The sequence below is a fragment of the Periophthalmus magnuspinnatus genome, chromosome 24, assembly GCF_009829125.3.
Source record: "Periophthalmus magnuspinnatus isolate fPerMag1 chromosome 24, fPerMag1.2.pri, whole genome shotgun sequence".
NCBI lineage: Eukaryota > Metazoa > Chordata > Actinopteri > Gobiiformes > Gobiidae > Periophthalmus > Periophthalmus magnuspinnatus.
Window position 1 is genome coordinate 608,758 of NC_047149.1, and position 26,807 is coordinate 635,564.

A 26,807-nucleotide genomic window follows, 5' to 3' on the forward strand; every position below is an offset into this window, starting at 1 on the left:
GGCTTCATGTTGATTTGGGCACTTTCTCACAGCCATCATTCTCGTACATCTCCATGTCCTGAAGGCTGGAGGCGTCAGTGTCCTCCCCTCTGGAGCTCACACTGTCTCTGTAGGCCAGTCCTCCTAAGAACGGGTACAAATTCTCTGTGAAAAGGTCTCGGATGCTATAATATGGAAGTTCTGGATCCTTCCTTTCTGGCTTCTCAATACACTGACCTTCCATGGCTTTGTTCCTCTGATAGTACTTTGAAAACTTGTTGAATATAATGGTAATCGGTAAGGCTACCACCAGCAGCCCGCAAATGATGCACAAAGTCGCTACTATTTTCCCAGGCAGTGTCACCGGGCAGGTGTCGCCATAGCCTACAGTCGTCATGGTGATGGTAGCCCACCACCAACCTGAAGGAATGGTCCCCAAGTCCGCGTCCTGATCCTCTTTTTCGGCAAAGTAAATGAGCGCAGAGAATATGGAGATCCCCACGGAGAGGAAGAGCAGGAGCAGGCCAACCTCATGGTAGCTATGACGGATGGTGGCTCCGAGGGCTCGCAGTCCGATGGAATGTCGTGCCAGTTTGAGGATACGAAGCACTCGCATCAGTCGCAGAACTTGAACCACCTTGCCAACATTTTCGATGTCCTCGTTCTCCTCCGCGTCTTCGTCAGCAGTTTCCAGGGCGAGTGTGGCATAGAAGGGCAAAATAGAGGCGACGTCGATAATGTTTAGAGGGTTCCCCAAAAACTTGCGGCGAGACGGAGCAACAATCAGGCGTATGATGAACTCGGCAGAGAAGCAGGCGATGCAGATCTCCTCCAAAATGGCCAAAACGGGATCTTCGATGAGTTTGTCGTTGTCGTCATGCTGTTGGAACTCAGGCATGCTGTGTACGCACATGGCTATGATGGAGGTTAGCACAACGCTGAGGGAGGCCACGGCAATGATTTTGGAGGCACAAGAGTGGGCAGGGTCTTCCAGCCTCAGCCACACGTAGCTCCGCACCTCCCCACACCAGGCACCCTTGAACTTGGCCAGATCCTTGTCCAGCGCAGAGAGCTCCTCCATGGAAGAATCGAAGCTGGGCTGTGCCTGGTCGTCACTGCGGTTGTCCCAGTCTCGCTCCTCCACATACTCCTTCCTTTCATGGTACCTGTGGAAAAGGAGAGGAGGCACAATAGCAAACCTGATTATTACATAAATTATTCAAACTGTAAAATTCTTGTTCTGTGATGATAATTTTGAAAAGTTGACAACAACATGTACTCAAGCACATGTGACTGATGGAGAGCCCGCCAGCTGATTCTCTCAAGATGATTTCAGAGAGTTTTCAAGTTCAACTCAACAGCTCCTTTCACCTTTAGTTCAGTACAGATAGGCAATTCCAGGGCCGAAATTATCCAAATGATTCTAGTGAAGTTGTATGGAGCTTAAAAACATAGTGGAGTACTTCCTGTATTACCAAATGACATCACGAGCTGGAACAGATTTATGTTTGAGAGAAAAATTTAATATGCAGGGTTTGTGTGTTAAACATGTGTGAATTAAAAAAAACACAGCTCCAGGTATGACTGTGACGAGGAAACATTATAACATAGATCAGAAAATACCATAATGTGGGCACTTTAAGAGGGGCCATTACACTTCTACGAGGTATTGATTGTTAAAGCAGACCTGTTTCAGAGAGTTATTGACACTGAGTAACCAATCAGAGAAATACATAGGCCATTCAATACATAAAATATAAGGATTTTCTCCAGAATCAGCGAGCGAAGGCCTAAAAAATATATCAGGTGAACGAAGTCTTCTATATGGAGAGACACATTCTACAAACAGGAGGCTGTGATTGCGCCATCCTAAAATTGCATGTTTGTCTGATCTGGTCCCAGACTCTACTGGAAGGACTAGAGAGCCAGGCAAATCTTAAGTGGGATCACAGACGGGTCATGAAAACCACAAATCATCCATATGCAAATTTGCTCTGAACAAGCGTCAACACTGGATTAAGCAGAGATGCGTGTCCGGCTCCACCAAGCCTGGCTCCTATTGACTCTCATACAATACAATACAATGCCATTGCTTTATTCTGTGCTCACGTTTCTGAAGACTGTGGGGTTTGATTTTCAAGGAACTTTTAGATATGAGATATACTGCTATCTATATGTATAACAACAACAAACTTTATTTATAAAGTGCTTTTCATACAGAAAATGTAACACAAAGTGCTTTACAGTGCATTAAAAACAGTCCCACCCACCAAACCCACCCAACCACCCCACAGCCAAACAACCCAACCCCAACACATCAATAAACATGACCAGACAACCCCCCACCCCAACGCACACTCCCACCCCCCACCCCAACACATGTTAAAATACCTTTGGTTTCATTAAAATATGTTTAAGTGCAATAGGCTGGATAAAGATGAACCAGATGAGAGAGAACCACCAGAGGAACCATCTGCACCAGGAGCAGGGTCACCTGCAGCCACAGGACACCAGCCCAGGGCCCAGAGAAGAGATGAGGTCAAGACCAAACCTCCAGGGCCCAGGAGCCAGGGCCCAGGAGCCAGGGCCCAGGAGCCACAGCCAAACACAGCTCCCGGTGCAGAGGGCTCCTCAGAGGAAACACTGGCAAATCTAAAATTATTAAAAATAATAAAATAAGTCAAAGCTAAACAAAAAACTCCAACAATCTGTATGAACCATTTCAGTTAGGTTTCCGTCAAAAGCAGAGCACAGAAACAGCACTACTCAAGGTAACAAACGATCTTTTCCTCTCCTCCGACTCAGGCCAACTCTCCACCCTCATTCTCTTGGATCTCACTGCCACCTTTGACACCATCAGTCACACCATCCTCCTCTCTCGCCTCAAGACCTCCATCAACATCACCAGCTCTGCTCTGTCCTGGCGAGCCATTTGGAGCCACTTTCCACGTAAAATAAAACACTGGGAGCCGCAAATACTTTTTGACATCTAAAATGAAGATAACACTGTGTAAAATAATAATATAACGGAATAATGTAGATTTTATTTTCATGGACAAGCCTTCTACACGTGGCAGATAAATATGGCAAAAACAACTTAAGTGCATTAAAAAAATACAACTCACCAAATCGCTGCATCAGTGTGAGCTGATTATGTGATTATGTCTACTCTGCTCCGCAGTTTCTTTAAAAAAAACAACAACAAAAAAACTCTAAAAGCGTATCGTTTAATCCCAGGTGCTTATTCTCCATGTGCCAAAGCAGTTTTGAAGGTTTCATTGCCTCATTTGCTTTTCCCGTATGTTACGCAGAGCGGACTCTGTGCGTGAGAGTCACCTGTAGCGACAAACCCAGACTTTAAGTAGGCATTGTCTGTTAAATTGATCTTTCTTTTTCTTGGAGGTCGTAGTCTCCTCTTCTGGCTCCTCAGTTGTCCTTTTCCCCTTTGTTAAAAGCTCTCCAAAGACTTTTGTTTTGGCTCATTTTCACTCGCTTGTGGCTCTACTTTTGGGCGACGTGTCTGATGTGTTATACGTGATACGTCATCGCGGAGACAAGAGCAGATAATATACTTGCTACTACATCAAATAGATTTCTGTGGCGATTTCCAGCAGGATTTTCATGATACATCTACGGACGAGCTTATTAGTGTGTCATTAGGGACGGGCCAAAGTTGCTCCTGACCCCTGTGCACAGCGTCTGAAAATCAGGGCTCTTTACGCAGGACTGTGAGCTGTGTCTGTGTCTGTGAGACGTGAGACGTGAGCGGTGTTTGTTTTGAACATTGTTCCGCGAGTGTGACGCTTATTTTGAGCAACGAAAAATAAGAAAATATAATTTTATTTTAAGATCATAATAATCTTCCAATTTAAACTACAACAAAAAAGAGCTAACACAAATAAAATACACTTCAGCCACGCAGAACCGCAGTATGAGGCTGAAAGAGGCACATACGGCTCCGGAGCCGCGGGTTGCCGACCCCTGAAATAGAGCCACTGCAAGTGAGCTCGGCATCAATGAATCCAACTTGGTCAATGTAAAAAGATGACAAAAGTTTTCAGAGGAAATAAAAGCAGATTTTCCGTGTTGGTGCAGTTTTATTTTCTAAACCTGCAGATGTGTTCATCCCGTGTTGTTGTCGTGTTGGTGCCAATTTTCAGGCACAGTTTTAAAAAAAGCGTGTCGGTGCACCGTCTTTCTGTGTAAATATCTCATGTTACAATATGAAAACCTGCGGCTTATATTCAGGTGCGGCTTATATATGTACAAAATTGATTTCCTCTTCAAATTTAGCTGGTGCAGCTTATATTCAGGTGCGCTCTGTAGTCCGAAATTTACGGTAGATGAAGAGCCACTTTCGCGTGGCTGTGGTACTGATACACAAGCCTAGAGTGCCCTTGCGCAATTGTCACTGTGACAATAACAAAGATGTGAAATTTTAAATTGTAATAATTTCACATATAAGTCGCAGCTGAGTACAAGTTGCACCCCCCAACAAACTATGAAAACATTTTCGATTTATAATCCGGAAATTCCAGTAATAGATAACATTGCTCATGTGCCTCTAATCAGAATCACATAGTAGTACAGGTAGCAGCAGTAGTAGCAGTAGTAGTAGTAGTAGTAGTAGTAGTAGTAGTAGTAGTAGTAGTAGTAGTATTAGGAGTTGTAGTAGTATTAGGAGTTGTAGTAGTATTAGGAGTTGTAGTAGTAGCAGTAGTAGAAGGAGTAATAGAAGCAGTAGTAATTTGTACAGAGAGATTATTGTTGTGACATTATTGAACAAAAGAACCCTGATTTGTTTTAGCTGTCTGAGGGCCAAATGTTGTATTGGGTCATTGGAAATGAAATGTTTTCTGGTGAGGGCCTGGACATTGAGACTAAAGACTCTATGCCTCAGAGGATGTGATTTACTCATTTTGTGTTATGTATTTTTAATGATGGACATCTTTCTTAATATTGATGAAGTGTCATAACCTCATACGGGCTGGACACCTGAGGCCATGACACATACATAAAAGTATGCATTAATTCAGTAATAACAGGAGTGGGAGTAGTAATAGAAGTACTAGTTGTTGTAGATTTGTAGTAGTAGCAGAAGTAGAGGGAGTATTATTATTTTTCATTATTGATTTGTAATGAAAAGCACTTTGGTTCAGTTTTTCTGTTGTAAAGTGCTATACAAATAAAGTTTGATTTGATTGATTGATTGATCAATTATTATTATTATTAGTAGTAGTAGTAGTAGTAGTAGTAGTAGTAGTAGTAGTAGTAGTAGTAGTAGTAGTAGTAGTAGTAGTAGTAGTAGTAGTAGTAGTAGTAGTAGTAGTAGTAGTAGTAGTAGAAATAGTAGTAGCAGCAGCAGTAGCAGTAGTAATAGTAGTAGTACCAGTTGCTGCAGCAGGGGCTGAGGTGCAGCTCGTGGATGCCCCAGTACTCGATTTCCTGGCTGAAGGAGAAGACACACAGCTCCTCCAGCGTGTGGATCTGGCCCGTGTTGTAGAAGTTGAGCACACACAGGAAGACTCGCGGGTTCCGATCGAAGTAATACTCTTTCTCCAGAGGGCTGTAGTCATCACACAGTTCCAAGATGGCCGTCTCGCTCCGACACAGCACCAGACGGCCCAGCCGAGTGTGGGGGAAGCGCAGCAGTGTCTGGGGGTCCACGCGGTGACGGACTCCCCCCACATTCAGACGCACCTGGCCCTCAGAGGCAGAGTGCGGGAGGATCTGCCCAAACCCCATGGTCCTATGAGAGACAGACCAATTAGCACTACGGACAAAATATCTAATTGTGACTTTTCTGATTGAGAGAAGAACTCAGCCTAAATATGCAGGGTTTGTGTGTTAAAACATGTGAAACTGAACACAACTCCAGGTATGTTTGTGATGAGGAAAAAACATTAGAACAGAGATCAGAGAATAGCATAATATGGGCCCTTTAAAGAGGTGCAGTACTCTTGTACGAGGTTTGAATTGTTAAAGCAGATCTATTCTGGAAAATTGACTTTCAGAGCGCAGGATTTTTCTTCCTCCTGGTTTCTCGTCCCTGCTCGGCACCACTCCTGTCTGGTTCGCCTCCCGCTCCCTGCTCCCTGTGTGTGTTACATGAACTATTAAGACTGAACTTTCACTACCTGTAAATAAAACACTGTAAACCTGTCCCAAGTCCTGCACATCTTTGGTCCGCTACACCCACCGTTACAAGATTATACCTACAGAGCTCACACAAGCGCAACAAACAAAAAAAATAACATATTTAGATCACCCTGTTACCTCTTAAAATTTCGAAAATGCTATATTCATGAAAACACATATTAACATGTTTAATATGTTTCAGCTTTGTTTTTGACTCTGACCCTTCCCTTTGCTCTCTGCACTAAATAACCCAACACAACAGAACCTCACAAAACAATTGGGTTGTATTGTTTTGCATCCTACTCTTGTACTTTTATGAGAAATGGCCACGCGGGAGAATGGGTGACATAGGCTTGTGGAAGCCTTGTACTAGAGGTGTGCGCTCGCTAATAACCATAAGGAGGGTTCAGCAGAGAGCACAAAATGACTCAAGCATGCATGCATGACATCGAAAACATTGTCAGACATGTTTTGATTAGGGAGCAATGTTAGAACATGGTTGAAAACTCCATAAAGTTGATTTTGCATAATAGGACTGATATATGGACTAGTAAAATAATACAAGAATCGTATGTATGTTTGTAGGTGTGTATGTTTGTAGGTGTGTATGTGTGTAGGGCTGTACGTTTGTAGGGCTGTATGTTTGTAGGGATGTATGTTTGTAGGTCTGTATGTTTGTAGGTCTGTATGCTTGTAGGTCTGTATGCTTGTAGGGTTGTATGTTTGTAGGGCTGTATGTGTGTAGGTCTGTATGCTTGTAGGACTGTATGTTTGTAGGGCTGTATGTTTGTAAGCATGTATGTTTGTAGGTGTGTATGTTTGTAGGCATGTATGTTTTTATGTGTGTATGAGTGTAGGACTGTATGTTTGTAGTTGTGTAGGCTTGTAGGTCTGTATGGTGTAGGTGTGTATGTTTGTAGGGCTGTATGTTTGTAAGTGTGTATGTTTGTAGGGCTGTATGTTTGTAGGTGTGTATGTTTGTAGGTATATATATTTGTAGGGCTGTATGTTTGCAGGTCTGTATGTTTGTAGGTATGTATATTTGTAGGGCTGTATGTTTGTAGGTGTGTATGTTTCTAGAGCTGTATGTTTGTAGGTGTGTATGTTTGTAGGGCTGTATGCTTGTAGGTGTGTATGTTTGTAGATGTGTATGTGTGTAGGACTGTATGTTTGTACGTGTGTATGCTTGTAGGTCTGTATTTTTGTAGGTGTGTGTGCTTGTAGGTGTGTATGCCTGTAGGTGTGTATGTTTGTAGGGCTATATGGTGTAGGTGTGTATGTTTGTACGTGTGTATGCTTGTAGGTCTGTATTTTTGTAGGTGTGTGTGCTTGTAGGCGTGTATGCTTGTAGGTGTGTATGCCTGTAGGTGTGTATGTTTGTAGGGCTATATGGTGTAGGAGTGTATGTTTGTAAGGCTGTATGTTTGTAGGTGTGTATGTTTGTGGGTGTGTATGTTTGTAGGGGTGTATGGTTGTAGGGCTGTATGTTTGTAGGGCTGTATGGTGTAGGTGTGTATGGTTGTAGTTGTGTATGTTTGTAGGGCTGTATGTTTGCAGGCATGTATGTTTGTAGGTGTGTATGGGTGTAGGACTGTATGTTTGTAGGTTTGTGTGATTGTAGGTGTGTGAGTGTAGGACTGTATGTTTGTAGGTTTGTATGATTGTAGGTGTGTATTTTTGTAGGTGTGTATGTTTATAGGGCTGTATATTTGTAGGTGTGTATGTTTATAGGGCTGTATATTTGTAGGTGTGTATGCTTGTAGGGCTGTATGTTTGTAGGGCTATATGTTTGTAAGGCTGTATGTTTGTAAGCATGTACATTTGTAGGTGTGTATGTTTGTAGGTCTCAGCTAGTTTGCAGGGGATTTTTTAGACAATACGATCAGAGGTTTTGTTCTTTGCAGTAAATAACCGCAGTCTTTGTAATTTACTAAATGTGACCACTCAAATAACGATTTCTGTTGCAGCCCGACCAGAAACAGTGGAGATGATGTGGAGTTAGTGTTAAAGGGATGACAGTATGGAGAAGTGTGTGGCCCTGTGCCAATCTGCAAAGACGCTTTAATGTAGTGCTTTTCTGTAGCTCTATGCTCAAACACAAACATGCCCACCCACTCCTCCTAATAAGTCAGCCTCAGTCATGCTTGGAGTGAGTGACAGGTGCATTTACCCAGTCGCAGTGAAGTGTGAACTTTCAGAAGAAGCAGACAGATTTAATCACAATTCATGCACTGGTTGTGCATGAATTGCTTATACAATATATACATTGAAGAAAACGTGGTACAGGGCCTTTAAAAGTGTCCATCTACATTCATTTAAGTAGTGTTTCTAAAACTCAAAAATATTGTGAAAAATGTGAATTATTAATACTCTTGTGGTTCTGCCATCAAAAACTAGCATGCTAAAAGTGCACGTCCTTCTTATCAAACAATAAGATCGTTTATAATTAAAAAGCTGCTTGTAGGGGAAAGACACATTTTGCTCAAATACATGGGAATAAAAAACAGGAATAACGGGGGCGTGCCGCAACTTGTGCTGTGGTGGTGGCAAAAACTCTGTGTTGGGAGGAGTTTGGAGAGGCAATGGAGGAGGACTATTGGACGGCCTCAAAGAAATTCTGACAAACCATCCGACGCCTCAGGAGGAGGAAGCAGTGCTTCACCAAAACTGTGCAGTGCAGGCAGAGAGCTGATGAGCTCGACTGGGGATGTCGTTTGACGGTGGAAGGAATACTCCCTTAGAGATAGGGTGAGAAGCTGTCGTAATGGTAGGCACGAGGGACCAAAAAGACAGAACTCTGGGAAGTTTTAACAGTGTTTATTTACAAAAATGTAAAAAGGCAAATGACGGTAGATCAGATGGTGTGTCCGGAGCGAGGAGTTGGCCGTGGTCCAAGGGAAAGCGTGAGTAGCTGAGTCAGAGACGGGGAGAACAGTAGCGGTACAGGGAAGCAGAGTCAAAGACAGGAGACCTGAGCTGGTCCAAGGAGCGGGATCAGGTGAGGAGCAAAAGGTATCCGGTAAGCAAGGTAAAAAGCAGGGAAAAACATGAACTGAGCCAAGGAAGGTATATTCACGTGAACACGTGGACGATCTGGCGCCCAGTGTTGGGTCCTGGCTCCCCTTATCCACTGCAGGTGCAGCTGATTGTGATTGCTTCCAGGTGCGCATGGGAGGAGCCAGGATTTCCACCCAGCTCCAGGCTCAGACACGTGAGGGAGGGGAAAGGATAAACAAATAAGGCAGGACAGACAGGGATCGTGACAGAAGCTCAGTCACAGGAGCTGCTCCTACACGCTCGGGCATCTGTTCAGGATGTCTCCTGGACACCTCCCTGGGGAGGTGTCCAAGACATTCTGGGTATGTCCCACTGAGAGGGACTCCAGGGAAGACCCAGGACACGATGGAGGGACTATGTCTCTTGGCTGGCCTGGGAACACCTTGGGGTCCCACCGGAGGAGCTGGAGGATGTGTCTGGAGTGAAGGAAGTCTAGGAGTCCCTGCTTGGACTATTGCCCCTGCGACCACTCCGGATAAGTGGGGAAAAAATGGATGGATGGACAATACTAAAAAAGTCACATTCACAGGCAGGGCAGCCCAGCCTATAAGCAGACTAAACAGCCACTTAGGACCCTGAGGCCACCAGAGGGCCCCCAAGAGCCCTTACATTTATATTAAAAATAATGATTTGAAAGTTTTTTGTTTTTTTTCTGAAAACTAAATGTCACTCGGTTGTTTTTACCCGTCTACATATCCCTCTTAAACAATTAGATACATTTTATTTCCAGTAGCTAGACATGGGCTGCCTACATTTTTTTTTTGAGTCGAGCAGTGGTGTGGACAGCTTCATGTTTACACCGGTGTGAAGGGCTCCTCCCCTTGAGGTGCGCTGTGGGTGTGCTGAAGCGGCAGAGAGACATTTGAATGGGTGTTTTACAAACTAAAAGTTCAGTTCATTTAAATCGCATGAGAATGAGATTTGGGAGGAGAGCAGTGTGGTTTTCGTCCTGGTTACGGAACACTGGACCAGCTCTCCATTGGGTCCTTGAGGGTTCATGGGAGTTTGCCCAACCAGTCCACATGTGTTTTGTGGATCTGGAGAAAGCATTCGACCGTGTTCCTCATGGTGTCATTTAGGGGGTGCTCTGGGAGCATGGGGTACGGGGCTCTTTGCTAAGGGCTGTATGGTCCCTGTATGACCAGAGCAGGAACTGTGTTCGCATTGCCGGCAGTAAGTCAGACCTGTTCCCGGTGCATGTTGGACTCTGCCAGGGCTGCCCTTTGTCACCGGTTCTGTTTACTATATTTATGAACAGAATTTCTAGGTGCAGCCAGGGGCCGGAGGGGGTTTGGTTTGGAAACCACAGGATTTCATCTCTGCTGTTTGCAGATGATGTTGTCCTGATGGCTTCATCGAGCCAAGACCTGCAGCACTGGGGCGGTTTGCAGCCGAGTGTGAAGCGGCTAGGATGAGAATCAGCTCCTCCAAATTCGAGGCCATGGTTCTCGACCGGAAAAAGGTGGTTTGCTCTCTCCGGGTGGGTGGGGAGTCTCTGCCCCAAGTGGAGGAGTTCAAGTATCTTGGGGTCTTGTTCACAAGTGAGGGAAGGATGGAGCGTGAGATTGACAGGCGGATCGGTGCAGCATCTGCAGTGATGCGGTCGCTGTATCGGTCCGTTGTGGTGAAGAAGGAGCTGAGCCCAAAGGCAAAGCTCTCGATTTACCGGTCAATCTACGTTCCTACCCTCACCTATGGTCATGAGCTCTGGGTAATGACCGAAAGGACAAAGTCGCGGATACAAGCGGCTGAAATGGGTTTCCTCCGTAGGGTGGCCGGGCGCACCCTTAAGGATAGGGTGAGGAGCTCGGTCACATGGGGGGAGCTCAGAGTAGAGCCGCTGCTCCTACACGTCGAGAGGAACCAGTTGAGGTGGCTCAGGCATCTGCCCAGAACACCTCCCTAGGGAGGTGTTCTGGGCATGTCCCACTGAGAGGAGCCCCGGGGAAGATCCAGGACACGCTGGAGGGACTATGTCTCTCGGCTGGGGAATGCCTTGGGGTCCTACCAGAGGAGCTGGAGGATGTGTCCAGGATGAGGGAAGTCTGGGAGTCCCTGCTTAGACTGCTGTCCCCGCGACCCGGCCCCGGATAAGTGGACGAAAGTGGAAGAATTTTATATAGCATACTTTTTCATCTTATCATTCTTATCATATCTACTGAAATCATTGTAGTTAGCATCTGGCTTTAATATTTACCACTTCCTCTTAGCAGAACTGCTAATTCGCTACCTGTTAATGAGGCACTGTTAGCATAACAGTGAGTGTTGTTTCTTTTACCAGGGCCACACTTTCACACATATGCTGTACCTCTTATAAAGGTCTGAACCATTTGGCTCTGTTCAGTTGGTACATTTTTTGTCAATTATAATAAGTAACAAGCAAGCAAATAATCGGCAGCGGCACTATCGTAAACACAAGCACTGCGGTGATGTCCTCTGTGAACTATAAAAACCTTTAGAGTCTTAATATTTGTAAATTTCATGTGACAGTCACATGTGATTACAGCTGCGCTTAATGTGCAGAACAATGTGCATGTTTATGGCCATCTCTGCTCTGTGCTCAGATCAGAGCTTACTGCTCTGTGGACAGATGAGCTGTGAGCATCAAACAAGAGGCGGTGCAGTTACAGTGGTATCGGCTCTTGGTATCAGCAGCCCATTGACGAGTACGAGTACTGGCACCCGATACTGGTATTGGTATCTCTGCATCCCTACTCATTAATATATACATTTATGTGAAATCACAGCATCCAAAACCTGACAATAAACATAAAAATGTGATCCTAAAATCCTCTCTTATTTAATGTTCAGTCTGATTGTAAGACTGAGGTTATGTCCAGGCTGTTTCTCTTATGCAACTCTTAACTTAGGTCACTACTTTGTACTTCCTGAGTGATATAATTTTGAAGTAAGTGTGCCATTGCTTAAGTACATCATTTGGCTTCTTTAAGTCACAAAAAGAATCGATAAATATATACCCACTTTAGTCTACTGGAACCACATTAAAATGCACCAGAAACCAAGACAAAAATTTCCAGAATTAAAAAATTTCTTTGACAGACCCCCCTTTCTTACAGGTTTTTATACTGCTATACTTGTGGTTATTGCTGTTGTGAGCCTCTAGAATTTGCAGTCTTTTTATGTGATTGTGATGATGTCTTAATGCTGTCAAATATCAGTATGTGGCACTAGAGTGGCGAGGGCAAATTCAGCTTAGGGCCCCCTAAAGGCTAGGGCCCTGTTCACAGAACAGGCGCATGGTAACATAAAAGGAAGTCCTTAACATTTAATGGTGAAAATCACATTCTATTGTCTAAAGAAAGAGTGATTTTTATCATTGTGGTATCAGTATCAGAATCGGTCTAATACTTTGTAATGTGTATGGAAATCGAGTTTGGAATGTTAGTATCATGACAACTCTACCTCATTCATGGACCTCTTCTCCAGTGAAGACTCATGATCTGTTGTTCTCCTCTACACCCCTAGCCCTCTACACGCCTAGCCCCAGTGCCTGGCACTTTACACGCTTGGCCCCAGTGACATTTACAGCTGACATAGTGACAGAATCTTATTGGATTTTCTGCATAAATTCCAAAAACACAACCTTTAGTTATTTCCCCGGGCCATGCACAGGCCATTTGTAAACTCAGAAAAGCTTAAAGAAATGTTAAATTGGTTTGTGCAGAGGAATACAAAAGCACAAACAGAAATCTCTATGGAGATCCAATCCAATCCACTTTATTTATATAGCACATTTCATAAACAAATTGTTTCCAAAGTGCTGCACAGAGACAAAGTGACATAAAAAATAAAATCAATAAAACACATAAAAATAAATTTTAAAAAACACAGAGGACCACACAACTCACGCGGTGTTAAAAGCCAGAGAATAAAAGTGGGTCTTAAGACGAGACTTAAAACACTCTACAGTGGGAGCTGTTTGAACGTGGGGGGCAGGGCGTTCCACAGTTTAGGTCCAACCACAGAAAAGGCCCTGTCCCCTCTGGTTTTAAGTCTGGTCTTAGGGACCACGAGCTGGAGCTGGCCCTCAGACTTCAGAGCGCGCACCGGGGTGTAAATTTTGATGAGGTCCGAGATGTAATCTGGGGCCAGACCGTTCAAAGAGATAGGCTTTATACCATACTGTTGAAGATTATAGGCAACATTCCCATGGAAAGGAGCAAGCAGAGGCCCTGCCGCAGGCCAAATAAGAATCAGGTTTGTGGAAATGCAAGCCCACTCACAGTAAGGATGCAGTGCAATAAACGTAACCAAACCCACACTTTTATTTTAGTCAATTTTTTACTAAAGTTACAGGTACATGGATTACATACTGTGGCTGATTGGTTTGGCTTTGATAGATGCACTTTCTTTGTTATTTCTACTCATTTACTGCAGACATTTGTGTTATGTACAAATTAGGTTCTTTCAAGCTCTCGGCTCTTTAAACTGTAATATAATGCTGTAGATATGTTTTACTCCAAGCAAAAGGCTGCTGTCTCTGTGTTTGCCAAAGTACTGCACTGAAGTTGATAAAGAATTACCGCTGAAGTCCCACTACACTGTTAATGCTGGACAAGCATAAACTTTGAGTTACTTTATAATGAAGATTAAACAGTGCTTGTGTCTCTGGGCATGTTATTAGTTGGGGGAAAAAATGGTTTTTAGCCTGAACTTAAACCATTGTGTGGTGCAACAATGTTTAGCTGTTCTTTTCTTCTCAACAACACGTGAAACAGCAGCATGATGGGATTATTTTAACTTTGTCCAATACCTACTCCACTTCACTTTGGTGCAGTGCAGGTATGTAGTCTGATAGTCCCTCAGTCACATGGGTTTTATATTTACTATATGAGTTTACACGGCTAAATGTGTTTCCGTCTTCCAAAATGTGCTTTAATTGTTATGGGCTTAAATCCAAATCCTCTAGAAGTGAGCCAATAAACTTTTATGTGAAGTAAGGGTTCTAGATTGGATATTTATGAGTTTCCACCTCCTGTTACTAATGCAAATCTTCAAAATGTGCAACAGAAAAAAGGTAATGAAATCGCAACTATTGGGTACATTCATACTTAAAAGTTTGTGAAAAAAAAAATAAAAAAATTCAAAATTTCAAAGATCTAATTGAGAATCTTTAATGGCTCATGGGTTGGGTTCACTAACTGTTGGGGAAGATGTCCTAAATAAGATAATGTGTACTTTTGCTAGTCACGGGTTTGATCCAATATGGCCGACTTCCTGTAAGGTTTAAGGCGGGACCATAATATTATTTTTTTTAATGATCGGGCATGTTTTATTACGGTGATTCTAATGAGTCGTCTTTCATTATCATTTCTCGGGGTCTTTCGTCAAAATTAGAGCTCAAGTTCTATTATTCAATATCGTCAATGGCATTCTTGTATACTACTTGATTTTTGAAAGCAATTAGTCCCTGAATTTAGGTCTAATAAATAAAAAAACAGTGAGGTAAAAATTGTCAACTAAATTCCACAATTTATCTATTATACATTATGCCGAAATCTTGTCTTGTCTCCTTCTCATGGACCTATAACCTTGTATCTTGAAAATGTGTCTCATCCCATAATTAGTCGACTAATTCTTTATTTATATTTGATATATAGGACAACAGTAGAATGGAGAGGACATGTTGTGAGCTCTACCATGTTATGACATTGTTCCCTCATCAAAAACATGCCTGAAGGGGTTTTAGACGTCATCCATGCATGTCTGAGTGCTTTAACGATCTCCCAGGGCCCTCTTTGAACCCTCTTTACATTTAGCTGTAAGATTCTGTCCTGTGCTTTGTCCACAAGCCTACATCACCCATGCTCCCACACAACAATTCCCCATAAATATACAAAAACATGATACAAAACTGTACAGCAACTTGACAAACCTGATGTGATGTGCAGTAGTTTCATTAGTGGGGGGCAGCGGATTATGTTGTGATAGTGCTCTGAAGGGGCTTAGCACAGAGAGCATATAAATACAGCACTTCAGTATTTTTTTTGTATAAACTCCCGTCCAGGTGTAGTCTTGTGAGAGTCTGAATAAGATGCATAGATACGAAATAAAGCTGTCTCTGACTATATTGAATTTCACCTTTTCACCCGTTTCGTGATTTTTTTTTCTTTTTACAGTGTATGAACGTGCATTGTGTTCTGCGTCCTGATTGGCTAAGGGACTGTAGACCATTGTTAATTAGTGTCCTCTGTGCCATGTCTCCTGTACAGTACAGAATGTGCTGTATGTTTGCAAGTTTTCTCCCCAACAAAACCTACAATGTAAATGAAACGTTCTGCTCAAGAAACACTTCAAACTTAAAAATGTTTCTCTGCACGGAGAGGGGCTTCTGCGTGTAGCGCTGGTGCAGAGGCATGTGAAAAACAAATTTAAAGCGATAATCGAGGAAGAGGGATATAATATACGAAGATTTGAACTTTGAAAATGTTAATGCCTGTCTGAGAAAAGTGTATAAAGTGTGTGGTGAGGGGTTTTACAGCCTTAAATACATATATAATAATTGTAAAAAATAAAGCTAACTACTCCTGCGAAAAACAAGGGACCACTGTAGTTTTAAGAGCTTTTGCCACGCTCCTTTTTTGGTTGACCAGTGGATGGGTAGGACATGTCTTTAGTCCACCGTGAGTTTCATTAGCCAAGCACATCAGCCCCCAGATTGTGTAAATATTTGGTGTCTGGGTTATCCAGTGGTGTTTTGGTCCCAAGGAGGATGCCATTTTTGAGGGTGGGGGGTGTCATGGCCTGGTAGCACTAATAATAAGGGGGGTCTGTCCAATTTAATTAATGGGACTGTGTCTTTGTGGAATCCCTCCTGCATGAGACCTGCTGAAAAGGATGAGGGTTTATTTTTAACACATTCATAATTTGAACAAAAAAAAAAAGCACAAATAAAAACAGGTAGAAAAAACATAGATTCAGTTGTTTCTGTTGAACAAAATTCAGTTGAAATCTTTATCAAAATCACCACATTTGAAGCTTTATTAGATCTGAAAATCTGTGTGAAATACTTTTAACTTTTAACTCTTTTAATACTTTCACTTAAGCAGATTTTTTCATGTGATACTTTTACTTTTACTGGAGTACATTTTTTGCTCTGATACCTGTGTAAGTAACAAAATCGAGTACTTCTTCCACTACTGGCTAACCCTAAGGAGGGTTTCAACAGGGCCTAGGAGAGATCAATAAATTACTTATTCAACATGCATGGATGACATCTAAAACTTCTTCAGGCATGTTTTAAATGGGAACAATGTTATGACATGGTAGAAATCTAAAAAAAAAAAAAAAAAAAAAAAAAAAAAAAAAAAAAAAAAAAAAATTCTGCATAATACCCCCACTTTAAGGACTGGGCACAGTTTTGTGAAGGGAGGACGTAGGTATAAGTACGCATATAACTGTTGACTCCATGACTCTAACGTGAAGAAATCCTGGAGTAGACCTACAATGGGATGACAGCAGCACACAGGTAAGAGTATGTGGATGCACATCTATACCTTTAAGCTGTAAAAGGTTGAATAAATAACTTCAATGACTCGTTACACATGCAAACTCACAACTGAAGTGTTTCATTCTGCTGTTTATTTCTTGCAGCTCATGACTTTTGTAACACTATTGTAGATTTAGAATTGTTTGTTGTGTTTTTTATCTCCTCGTGGGTTTTTATGTCAGTAGCATAAATGAGTTTCAGTATGATGTTTTATTGTCTACATTTACTGCAGTGATATATTGGACTTGAAATTTGGTTATTGTGACAGGCTTAGGCACATCTTTCCACTCTTGTATGTCAGTCTGTGGTAGAAATGAGAGCTCAGATTTCACATAAATGTGTTTTAACGCTGCTGTGTGAGGAGAAGCATGTACCATTATACACTAATACTAAGACATTTATGTGAACAGTCCTCCGCTCCAGTTTGAGGAGGGATGTTTGACTTCTATGTGGTATTAAAGAGGGGGTATTTGACTTCTGTGGTATTAAAGAGGGGGTATTTGACTTCTATGTGGTATTAAAGAGGGGGTATTTGACTTCTATGTGGTATTAAAGAGGGGGTATTTGACTTCTGTGGTATTAAAGAGGGGGTATTTGACTTCTATGTGGTATTAAAGAGGGGGTATTTGACTTCTGTGGTATTAAAGAGGGGGTATTTGACTTCTGTGGTATTAAAGAGGGGGTATTTGACTTCTATGTGGTATTAAAGAGGGGTATTTGACTTCTATGTGGTATTAAAGAGGGGGTATTTGACTTCTATGTGGTATTAAAGAGGGGGTATTTGACTTCTGTGGTATTAAAGAGGGGGTATTTGACTTCTGTGGTATTAAAGAGGGGGTATTTGACTTCTATGTGGTATTAAAGAGGGGTATTTGACTTCTATGTGGTATTAAAGATGGGGTATTTGACTTCTATGTGGTATTAAAGATGGGGTATTTGACTTCTATGTGGTATTAAAGAGGGGGTATTTGACTTCTGTGGTATTAAAGAGGGGGTATTTGACTTCTGTGGTATTAAAGAGGGGGTATTTGACTTCTATGTGGTATTAAAGAGGGGGTATTTGACTTCTATGTGGTATTAAAGAAGGGGTATTTGACTTCTATGTGGTATTAAAGAGGGGTATTTGACTTCTATGTGGTATTAAAGAGGGGGTATTTGACTTCTATGTGGTATTAAAGAGGGGTATTTGACTTCTGTGGTATTAAAGAGGGGGTATTTGACTTCTATGTGGTATTAAAGAGGGGTATTTGACTTCTATGTGGTATTAAAGAGGGGGTATTTGACTTCTGTGGTATTAAATAGGGGGTATTTGACTTCTATGTGGTATTAAAGAGGGGGTATTTGACTTCTATGTGGTATTAAAGAGGGGGTATTTGACTTCTATGTGGTATTAAAGAGGGGGTATTTGACTTCTATGTGGTATAAAGAGGGGTATTTGACTTCTATGTGGTATAAAGAGGGGTATTTGACTTCTGTGGTATTAAAGAGGGGGTATTTGACTTCTATGTGGTATTAAAGAGGGGGTATTTGACTTCTATGTGGTATTAAAGAGGGGGTATTTGACTTCTATGTGGTATTAAAGAGGGGGTATTTGACTTCTATGGGTATTAAAGAGGGGGTATTGGACTTCTATGGGGTATTAAGGAGGGGGTATTTGACTTCTATGTGGTATTAAAGAGGGGGTATTGGACTTCTATGGGGTATTAAGGAGGGGGTATTTGACTTCTATGTGGTATTAAAGAGGGGGTACTTGACTTCTATGGGTATTAAAGAGGGGGTATTGGACTTCTATGGGGTATTAAGGAGGGGGTATTTGACTTCTATGGGGTATTAGATGCTAACACATAGCATTTTCAAAACCATAAAAGGAAACATGGTGATCTAAATATGTTATGTCCACCCAAAACAACGTATTAACATGTTTTATAGTTTTCACTTTTGTTTTTGATGTTCTGAGTTCCACCTCCTTTTGCTTTCTGTGCAAAGTGCCTCCCTCTTCAGAGCACTATCACAACACAATGAGCGTGTGTCCCACTAATGAAACTATTGCACATCACATCAGGTTTGTGAAGTTGTGTACAGTTTTCTGTCATATTTTGTATATTTATGGAGAATTATCATGTGGGATTATGGGTGACATAGGCGTGTGGGCGGAGCCTTGGACAGAATTGTACTACTAACCATAAAGAGGATTCAAATAAGTCCTGGGAGAGATTGCTAGATGCCTGGATGATATCTAAAACCTCTTCAGGCATATTTTTGATGAGGGTGCATTGTTATAACATGGGAGAAGTTTTGTATAATACTTCAACATATAATCATTTTGATGTATTTACTCATGGAACTAGACTCAAGATTTGTCTAACTTCTTTCAATAAATTAAGTCTTGCCCAGGGACACAAACAACAGTAATCATCTGTGGGAGCTGGAATCGCGCCGCCAATCTGTGGGTCAGTGGATCTGAGCGCTCTACCATTGACATTTTTAGGTTGAGAGCGGGATTTGGACCGCCAACCAACTCTACCAACTGAGCTACAATCGCCCCACTGGGAAATTTGACTTTCAAAATAGATTTTCTAATTGCAACTTAAATTATCAGTGGTTTACATCACATAATTAATTAAAAATAAAAACTCAAACCCATGATCATGATCTGAAATCCAGTCATTTTACACCAGGCTGGATATTACATTCAACTAAAGGTCTAAACATGAACTAAAGCAGGACAAAACCACGAATAAATCCACACTACACCAGGACAAAACCAGACTCAACCAGGACAAAATCAGGACTAAATCCACACTACACCAGGACAAAACCAAACTCAACCAGGACAAAATCAGGACTAAATCCACACTACACCAGGACAAAACCAGACTCAACCAGGACAAAATCAGGACTAAACCAGACTCAACCAGGACAAAATCAGGACAAAATCCACACTACACCAGGACAAATCCAGACTCAACCAGGACAAAATCAGGACTAAATCCACAGTACACCAGGACAAAACCAAACTCAACCAGGACAAAATCAGGACTAAATCCACACTACACCAGGACAAAATCAAGACTAAATCCACACTACACCAGGACAAAACCAGACTCAACCAGGACAAAATCAGGACTAAATCCACAGTACACCAGGACAAAACCAGACTCAACCAGGACAAAATCAGGACTAAACCAGACTCAACCAGGACTAAATCAGGACTAAATCCACACTACACCAGGACAAAACCAGACTAAACCAGGGCAAAATCAGGACTAAATCCACACTACACCAGGACAAAACCAGACTCAACCAGGACAAAATCAGGACTAAATCCACAGTACACCAGGACAAAACCAGACTCAACCAGGACAAAATCAGGACTAAATCCACACTACACCAGGACAAAACCAGACTCAACCAGGACAAAATCAGGACTAAATCCACAGTACACCAGGACAAAACCAAACTCAACCAGGACAAAATCAGGACTAAATCCACACTACACCAGGACAAAATCAGGACTAAATCCACACTACACCAGGACAAAACCAGACTCAACCAGGACAAAATCAGGACTAAATCCACACTACACCAGGACAAAACCAGACTCAACCAGGACAAAATCAGGACTAAATCCACACCACACCAGGACAAAACCAGACTCAACCAGGACAAAATCAGGACTAAATCCACACTACACCAGGACAAAACCAAACTCAACCAGGACAAAATCAGGACTAAATCCACACTACACCAGGACAAAACCAGACTCAACCAGGACAAAATCAGGACTAAATCCACAGTACACCAGGACAAAACCAGACTCAACCAGGACAAAATCAGGACTAAATCCACACTACACCAGGACAAAACCAAACTCAACCAGGACAAAATCAGGACTAAATCCACACTACACCAGGACAAAACCAGACTCAACCACGACAAAATCAGGACTAAACCAGACTCAACCAGGACAAAATCAGGACTAAATCCACACTACACCAGGACAAAACCAGACTCAACCAGGACAAAATCAGGACTAAATCCACAGAATACCAGGACAAAACCAAACTCAACCAGGACAAAATCAGGACTAAATCCACACTACACCAGGACAAAACCAGACTCAACCAGGACTAAATCAGGACTAAATCCACAGTACACCAGGACAAAACCAGACTCAACCAGGACAAAATCAGGACTAAACCAGACTCAACCAGGACAAAATCAGGACTAAATCCACACTACACCAGGACAAAACCAGACTCAACCAGGACAAAATCAGGACTAAATCCACACTGCACCAGGACAAAACCAGACTCAACCAGGACAAAATCAGGACTAAATCCACACTAAACCAGGACAAAACCAGACTCAACCAGGACTAAATCAGGACTAAATCCACACTACACCAGGACAAAACCAGGACTAAATCCACACTACACCAGGACAAAACCAGACTAAACCAGGACAAAATCAGGACTAAATCCACACTACACCAGGACTAAACCAGACTAAACCAGGACAAAATCAGGACTAAATCCACACTACACCAGGACAAAACCAGACTCAACCAGGACAAAATCAGGACTAAATCCACAGTACACCAGGACAAAACCAGACTCAACCAGGACAAAATCAGGACTAAACCAGACTCAACCAGGACAAAATCAGGACTAAATCCACACTACACCAGGACAAAACCAGACTCAACCAGGACAAAATCAGGACTAAATCCACACTACACCAGGACAAAACCAGACTCAACCAGGACTAAATCAGGACTAAATCCACACTACACCAGGACAAAACCAGGACTAAATCCACACTACACCAGGACAAAACCAGACTAAACCAGGCCAAAATCAGGACTAAATCCACACTACACCAGGACAAAACCAGACTCAACCAGGACAAAATCAGGACTAAATCCACACTACACCAGGACAAAACCAGACTCAACCAGGACAAAATCAGGACTAAATCCACACTACACCAGGACAAAACCAGAGTCAACCAGGACAAAATCAGGACTAAATCCACACTACACCAGGACAAAACCAAACTCAACCAGGACAAAATCAGGACTAAATCCACACTACACCAGGACAAAACCAGACTCAACCAGGACAAAATCAGGACTAAACCAGACTCAACCAGGACAAAATCAGGACTAAATCCACACTACACCAGGACAAAACCAGACTCAACCAGGACAAAATCAGGAGTAAACCAGACTCAACCAGGACAAAATCAGGACTAAATCCACACTACACCAGAACAAAACCAGACTCAACCAGGACAAAATCAGGACTAAATCCACAGTACACCAGGACAAAACCAAACTCAACCAGGACTAAATCAGGACTAAATCCACACTACACCAGGACAAAATCAGGACTAAATCCACACTACACCAGGACAAAACCAGACTCAACCAGGACAAAATCAGGACTAAATCCACAGTACACCAGGACAAAACCAGACTCAACCAGGACAAAATCAGGACTAAACCAGACTCAACCAGAACAAAATCAGGACTAAATCCACACTACACCAGGACAAAACCAAACTCAACCAGGACAAAATCAGGACTAAATCCACACTACAACAGGACAAAACCAGACTCAACCAGGACTAAATCAGGACTAAACCAGACTCAACCAGGACAAAATCAGGACTAAATCCACACTACACCAGGACAAAACCAGACTCAACCAGGACAAAATCAGGACTAAATCCACAGTACACCAGGACAAAACCAAACTCAACCAGGACAAAATCAGGACTAAATCCACACTACACCAGGACAAAATCAGGACTAAATCCACACTACACCAGGACAAAACCACACTCAACCAGGACAAAATCAGGACTAAATCCACACTACACCAGGACAAAACCACACTCAACCAGGACAAAATCAGGACTAAATCCACAGTACACCAGGACAAAACCAGACTCAACCAGGACAAAATCAGGACTAAACCAGACTCAACCAGGACAAAATCAGGACTAAATCCACACTACACCAGGACAAAACCAGACTCAACCAGGACAAAATCAGGACTAAATCCACACTACACCAGGACAAAACCAGACTCAACCAGGACAAAATCAGGACTAAATCCACACTACACCAGGACAAAACCAGACTCAACCAGGACAAAATCAGGACTAAATCCACACTACACCAGGACAAAACCAGACTCAACCAGGACAAATTCAGGACTAAATCCACACTACAACAGGACTAAACCAGACTAAACCAGGACAAAATCAGGACTAAATCCACACTACAACAGGACTAAACCAGACTAAACCAGGACAAAATCAGGACTAAACCAGACTCAACCAGGACAAAATCAGGTCTAAATCCACACTACACCAGGACAAAACCAGACTAAACCAGGGCAAAATCAGGACTAAATCCACACTACAACAGGACAAAACTAGACTAAACCAGGACAAAATCAGGACTAAATCCACACTACACCAGGACAAAACCAGACTAAACCAGGACAAAATCAAGACTAAATCCACACTACAACAGGACTAAACCAGACTCAACCAGGACAAAATCAGGACTAAATCCACACTACACCAGGACAAAACCAGACTAAACCAGGACAAAATAAGGACTAAATCCACACTACACCAGGACAAAACCAGACTCAACCAGGACAAAACCAGGAATAAATCCACACTACACCAGGACAAAACCAGACTCAACCAGGACAAAATCAGGACTAAACCAGACTTAACCAGGACAAAATCAGGACTAAATCCACACTACACCAGGACAAAACCAGACTCAACCAGGACAAAATCAGGACTAAATCCACAGTACACCAGGACAAAACCAAACTCAACCAGGACAAAATCAGGACTAAATCCACACTACACCAGGACAAAATCAGGACTAAATCCACACTACACCAGGACAAAACCACACTCAACCAGGACAAAATCAGGACTAAATCCACACTACACCAGGACAAAACCACACTCAACCAGGACAAAATCAGGACTAAATCCACAGTACACCAGGACAAAACCAGACTCAACCAGGACAAAATCAGGACTAAATCCACACTACACCAGGACAAAACCAGACTCAACCAGGACAAAATCAGGACTAAATCCACACTACACCAGGACAAAACCAGACTCAACCAGGACAAAATCAGGACTAAATCCACACTACACCAGGACAAAACCAGACTCAACCAGGACAAAATCAGGACTAAATCCACACTACACCAGGACAAAACCAGACTCAACCAGGACAAATTCAGGACTAAATCCACACTACAACAGGACTAAACCAGACTAAACCAGGACAAAATCAGGACTAAATCCACACTACAACAGGACTAAACCAGACTAAACCAGGACAAAATCAGGACTAAACCAGACTCAACCAGGACAAAATCAGGTCTAAATCCACACTACACCAGGACAAAACCAGACTAAACCAGGGCAAAATCAGGACTAAATCCACACTACAACAGGACAAAACTAGACTAAACCAGGACAAAATCAGGACTAAATCCACACTACACCAGGACAAAACCAGACTAAACCAGGACAAAATCAAGACTAAATCCACACTACAACAGGACTAAACCAGACTCAACCAGGACAAAATCAGGACTAAATCCACACTACACCAGGACAAAACCAGACTAAACCAGGACAAAATAAGGACTAAATCCACACTACACCAGGACAAAACCAGACTCAACCAGGACAAAACCAGGAATAAATCCACACTACACCAGGACAAAACCAGACTCAACCAGGACAAAATCAGGACTAAATCCACACTACACCAGGACAAAACCAGACTCAACCAGGATAAAATCAGGACTAAATCCACACTACACCAGGACAAAACCAGACTCAACCAGGACTAAATCCACACTACACCAGGACAAAACTAGACTCAACCAGGACAAAATCAGGACTAAATCCACACTACACCAGGACAAAACCAGACTCAACCAGGATAAAATCAGGACTAAATCCACACTACACCAGGACAAAACCAGACTCAACCAGGACTAAATCAGGACTAAATCCACACTAAACCAGAACACTGACAGAAACAGAACACAATGGAACACAACAGAACACAACACAACAGAGAGAAACACAACAGAGCGCAATACAACAGAGCGCAATACAATAGAACACTACACAACAGAGCACTACACAACAGAACAGAACACGACAGAACAGAACACGACAGAACACAACAGAACACGACATGACACAGCAGGACACAACAGAACACAACACGACACAACAGAAGAAAATACAACAGAACACAGCCGAACACAACACAAGAGAACATGCAGCGTGTTGTGTTTGTCTAAGTAAACATGGCCAAGTCGTCTCAGTCCTGGCACATTTGTGGCTATTTCAAGTTATTTGAGCAACTGGAGCCAACATTTCCTTAACTGAGTGATTTCATGAAACATAGCAAGATGGAAGAGGGCATTACCGTTATGCCAGTCTGTGAGGCCCTTTCTGCCATCCCCATTTGGAGGAGCGTATGGATGAGGAGTCGGAGCCGTGGAGCACTGATGTGGAATATGGGACTTCAGGATGAGCAAGAGAACATGTGTCTACGTACGTGATCGCTTTTCCCCAACTCCACCACACCACAACACTATTTTAATGTCATCCTTTCATGACGTGTGAGTCGCACCAATACCAATCCAGACTGCAGTCATATCGGATATCAGATACGGATTTATGACACATGAATAAGGCCTGGATCAGACTTAAACAATCTAAATTGAGCTGTTCACACTGACATGAAAAAATCAGATAGAGGTCATATATGGGTAAAAAAAAAATCTGATTTGGCCTTCAGCGCGGATGGAGCCAGAGAGTCCTTTTAGGTTTAAAAGCCTGTACTGCCCTTTTTTCTGATCTCTGTTCTAATGTAGTTTCCTCATCACAAACAGACCTGGAGTTCTATTTTGTAGATATACCTTTACTAGAATCATTAGGATCATTTTAGCCCTGGAATTGCCAATCTCTATTGAACTAGAGGTAAAAGGAGCTGTTAACTTGAAAACTACCACGTCACAACATCATAAGGTGGAACAGAGCATTTTGAGCTTTGCAGATATAGACAGACTAATAATAAAATATTACTCAAACATGTGTGAATGAAAACAACTCCAGGTCTGTTTTTGAGGAGGGAACAGCATTCTACTATGGCTATAAGCTCATAAAAGTCGATATCACAAAAAAAACTGCGGTCCTGCACCGCAGTTTGAGAACTTCAGTGGTGCAGAGCCAAAGTTTTCAAAGTGACTCCACAAACTTAACACTTTCCGTTGAAATTCTTTAGTTCTAATAGACCCACTGCAGCCACTCTGACAAATGGACCCATGTACGAGCGTTCACCACCCGCCTCTGGCGCTACTGCCGCTGTTTGCACACCGCATTAGAGAATTCTCCGAAGGGAAAAGAAAAATCGATACACCGCTCACAGGAAACGAGCCAGGAGACGGAGCGAGACCGGGTTTGTCCCACAACCACGCCAAACAACATCAACAAGTATGGAGCCAAATTACGCACATATTACGCGCCGTTTAACGTTAAACAAATTCTATGTAAAATGGCACTCCGAGAACGCAAAGTCAGCGCGAAGTACAGCTCGAGTAAGATTTAAAGAATACCTGGAAAAGAAGGCGTTTTTCCATGGAATTAGAAGTAGTTATTGTACTTTCACATGTTGTCGGGCGGTAAAGTGGTAGCGGAGAGAGTGCGCACCGCTGCTCCGAGCGCTTCCTCACGGGACAGGCGGTGAGAGCCGGGACAGAGCCGGGACAGAGCCGGGAGAGGCCGGTTTGCTTCCTTATGCAGAAAACGAGGAGCGAGGGAGGGGCCAGAGGAAAGGAGAGAGGAAGGGAGGAGAGAGGGAGTAACGCGAAAGTGATGGGACAGCGAGAGGGAGAGAGGAGAGGGGAGGAGAGAGGGAGTAACTCGAAAGAGATGGGACAGAGAGAGAGAGAGGAGAGGAGAGAGGGAGTAACGCGAATGAGATGGGACAGAGAGGAGAGGAGAGAGGGAGGAACGTGAAAGAGATGGGACAGAGAGAGAGAGA

At 42.7% G+C, this 26,807-nt stretch overlaps 1 protein-coding gene across 1 annotated transcript; it reads right to left on the reverse strand.

The window, feature by feature from the left end:
- Positions 1-26,525, reverse strand: kcns3b (potassium voltage-gated channel, delayed-rectifier, subfamily S, member 3b). Its single transcript, XM_033991030.2, has 3 exons — positions 26,380-26,525; positions 5,369-5,728; positions 1-1,145 (listed from the first exon to the last, which is right to left on the reverse strand). Exons 2-3 carry the CDS (start codon positions 5,722-5,724, stop codon positions 5-7), a joined length of 1,497 nt encoding a protein of 498 aa, XP_033846921.1. The 5' UTR covers positions 5,725-5,728; positions 26,380-26,525; the 3' UTR covers positions 1-4.
- Between the last annotated feature and the right edge of the window lie 282 nt (positions 26,526-26,807).

Bases quoted from the DNA above. Each gene is read 5' to 3' on its own strand.
- kcns3b (XM_033991030.2), bottom strand. From the start codon at position 5,724: ATGGGGTTTGGGCAGATCCTCCCGCACTCTGCCTCTGAGGGCCAGGTG. The intron at 1,146-5,368 runs GTACTACTACTA...CCTTTTCCACAG, and splicing joins AGCCCCTGCTGCAGCAACTG to GTACCATGAAAGGAAGGAGT.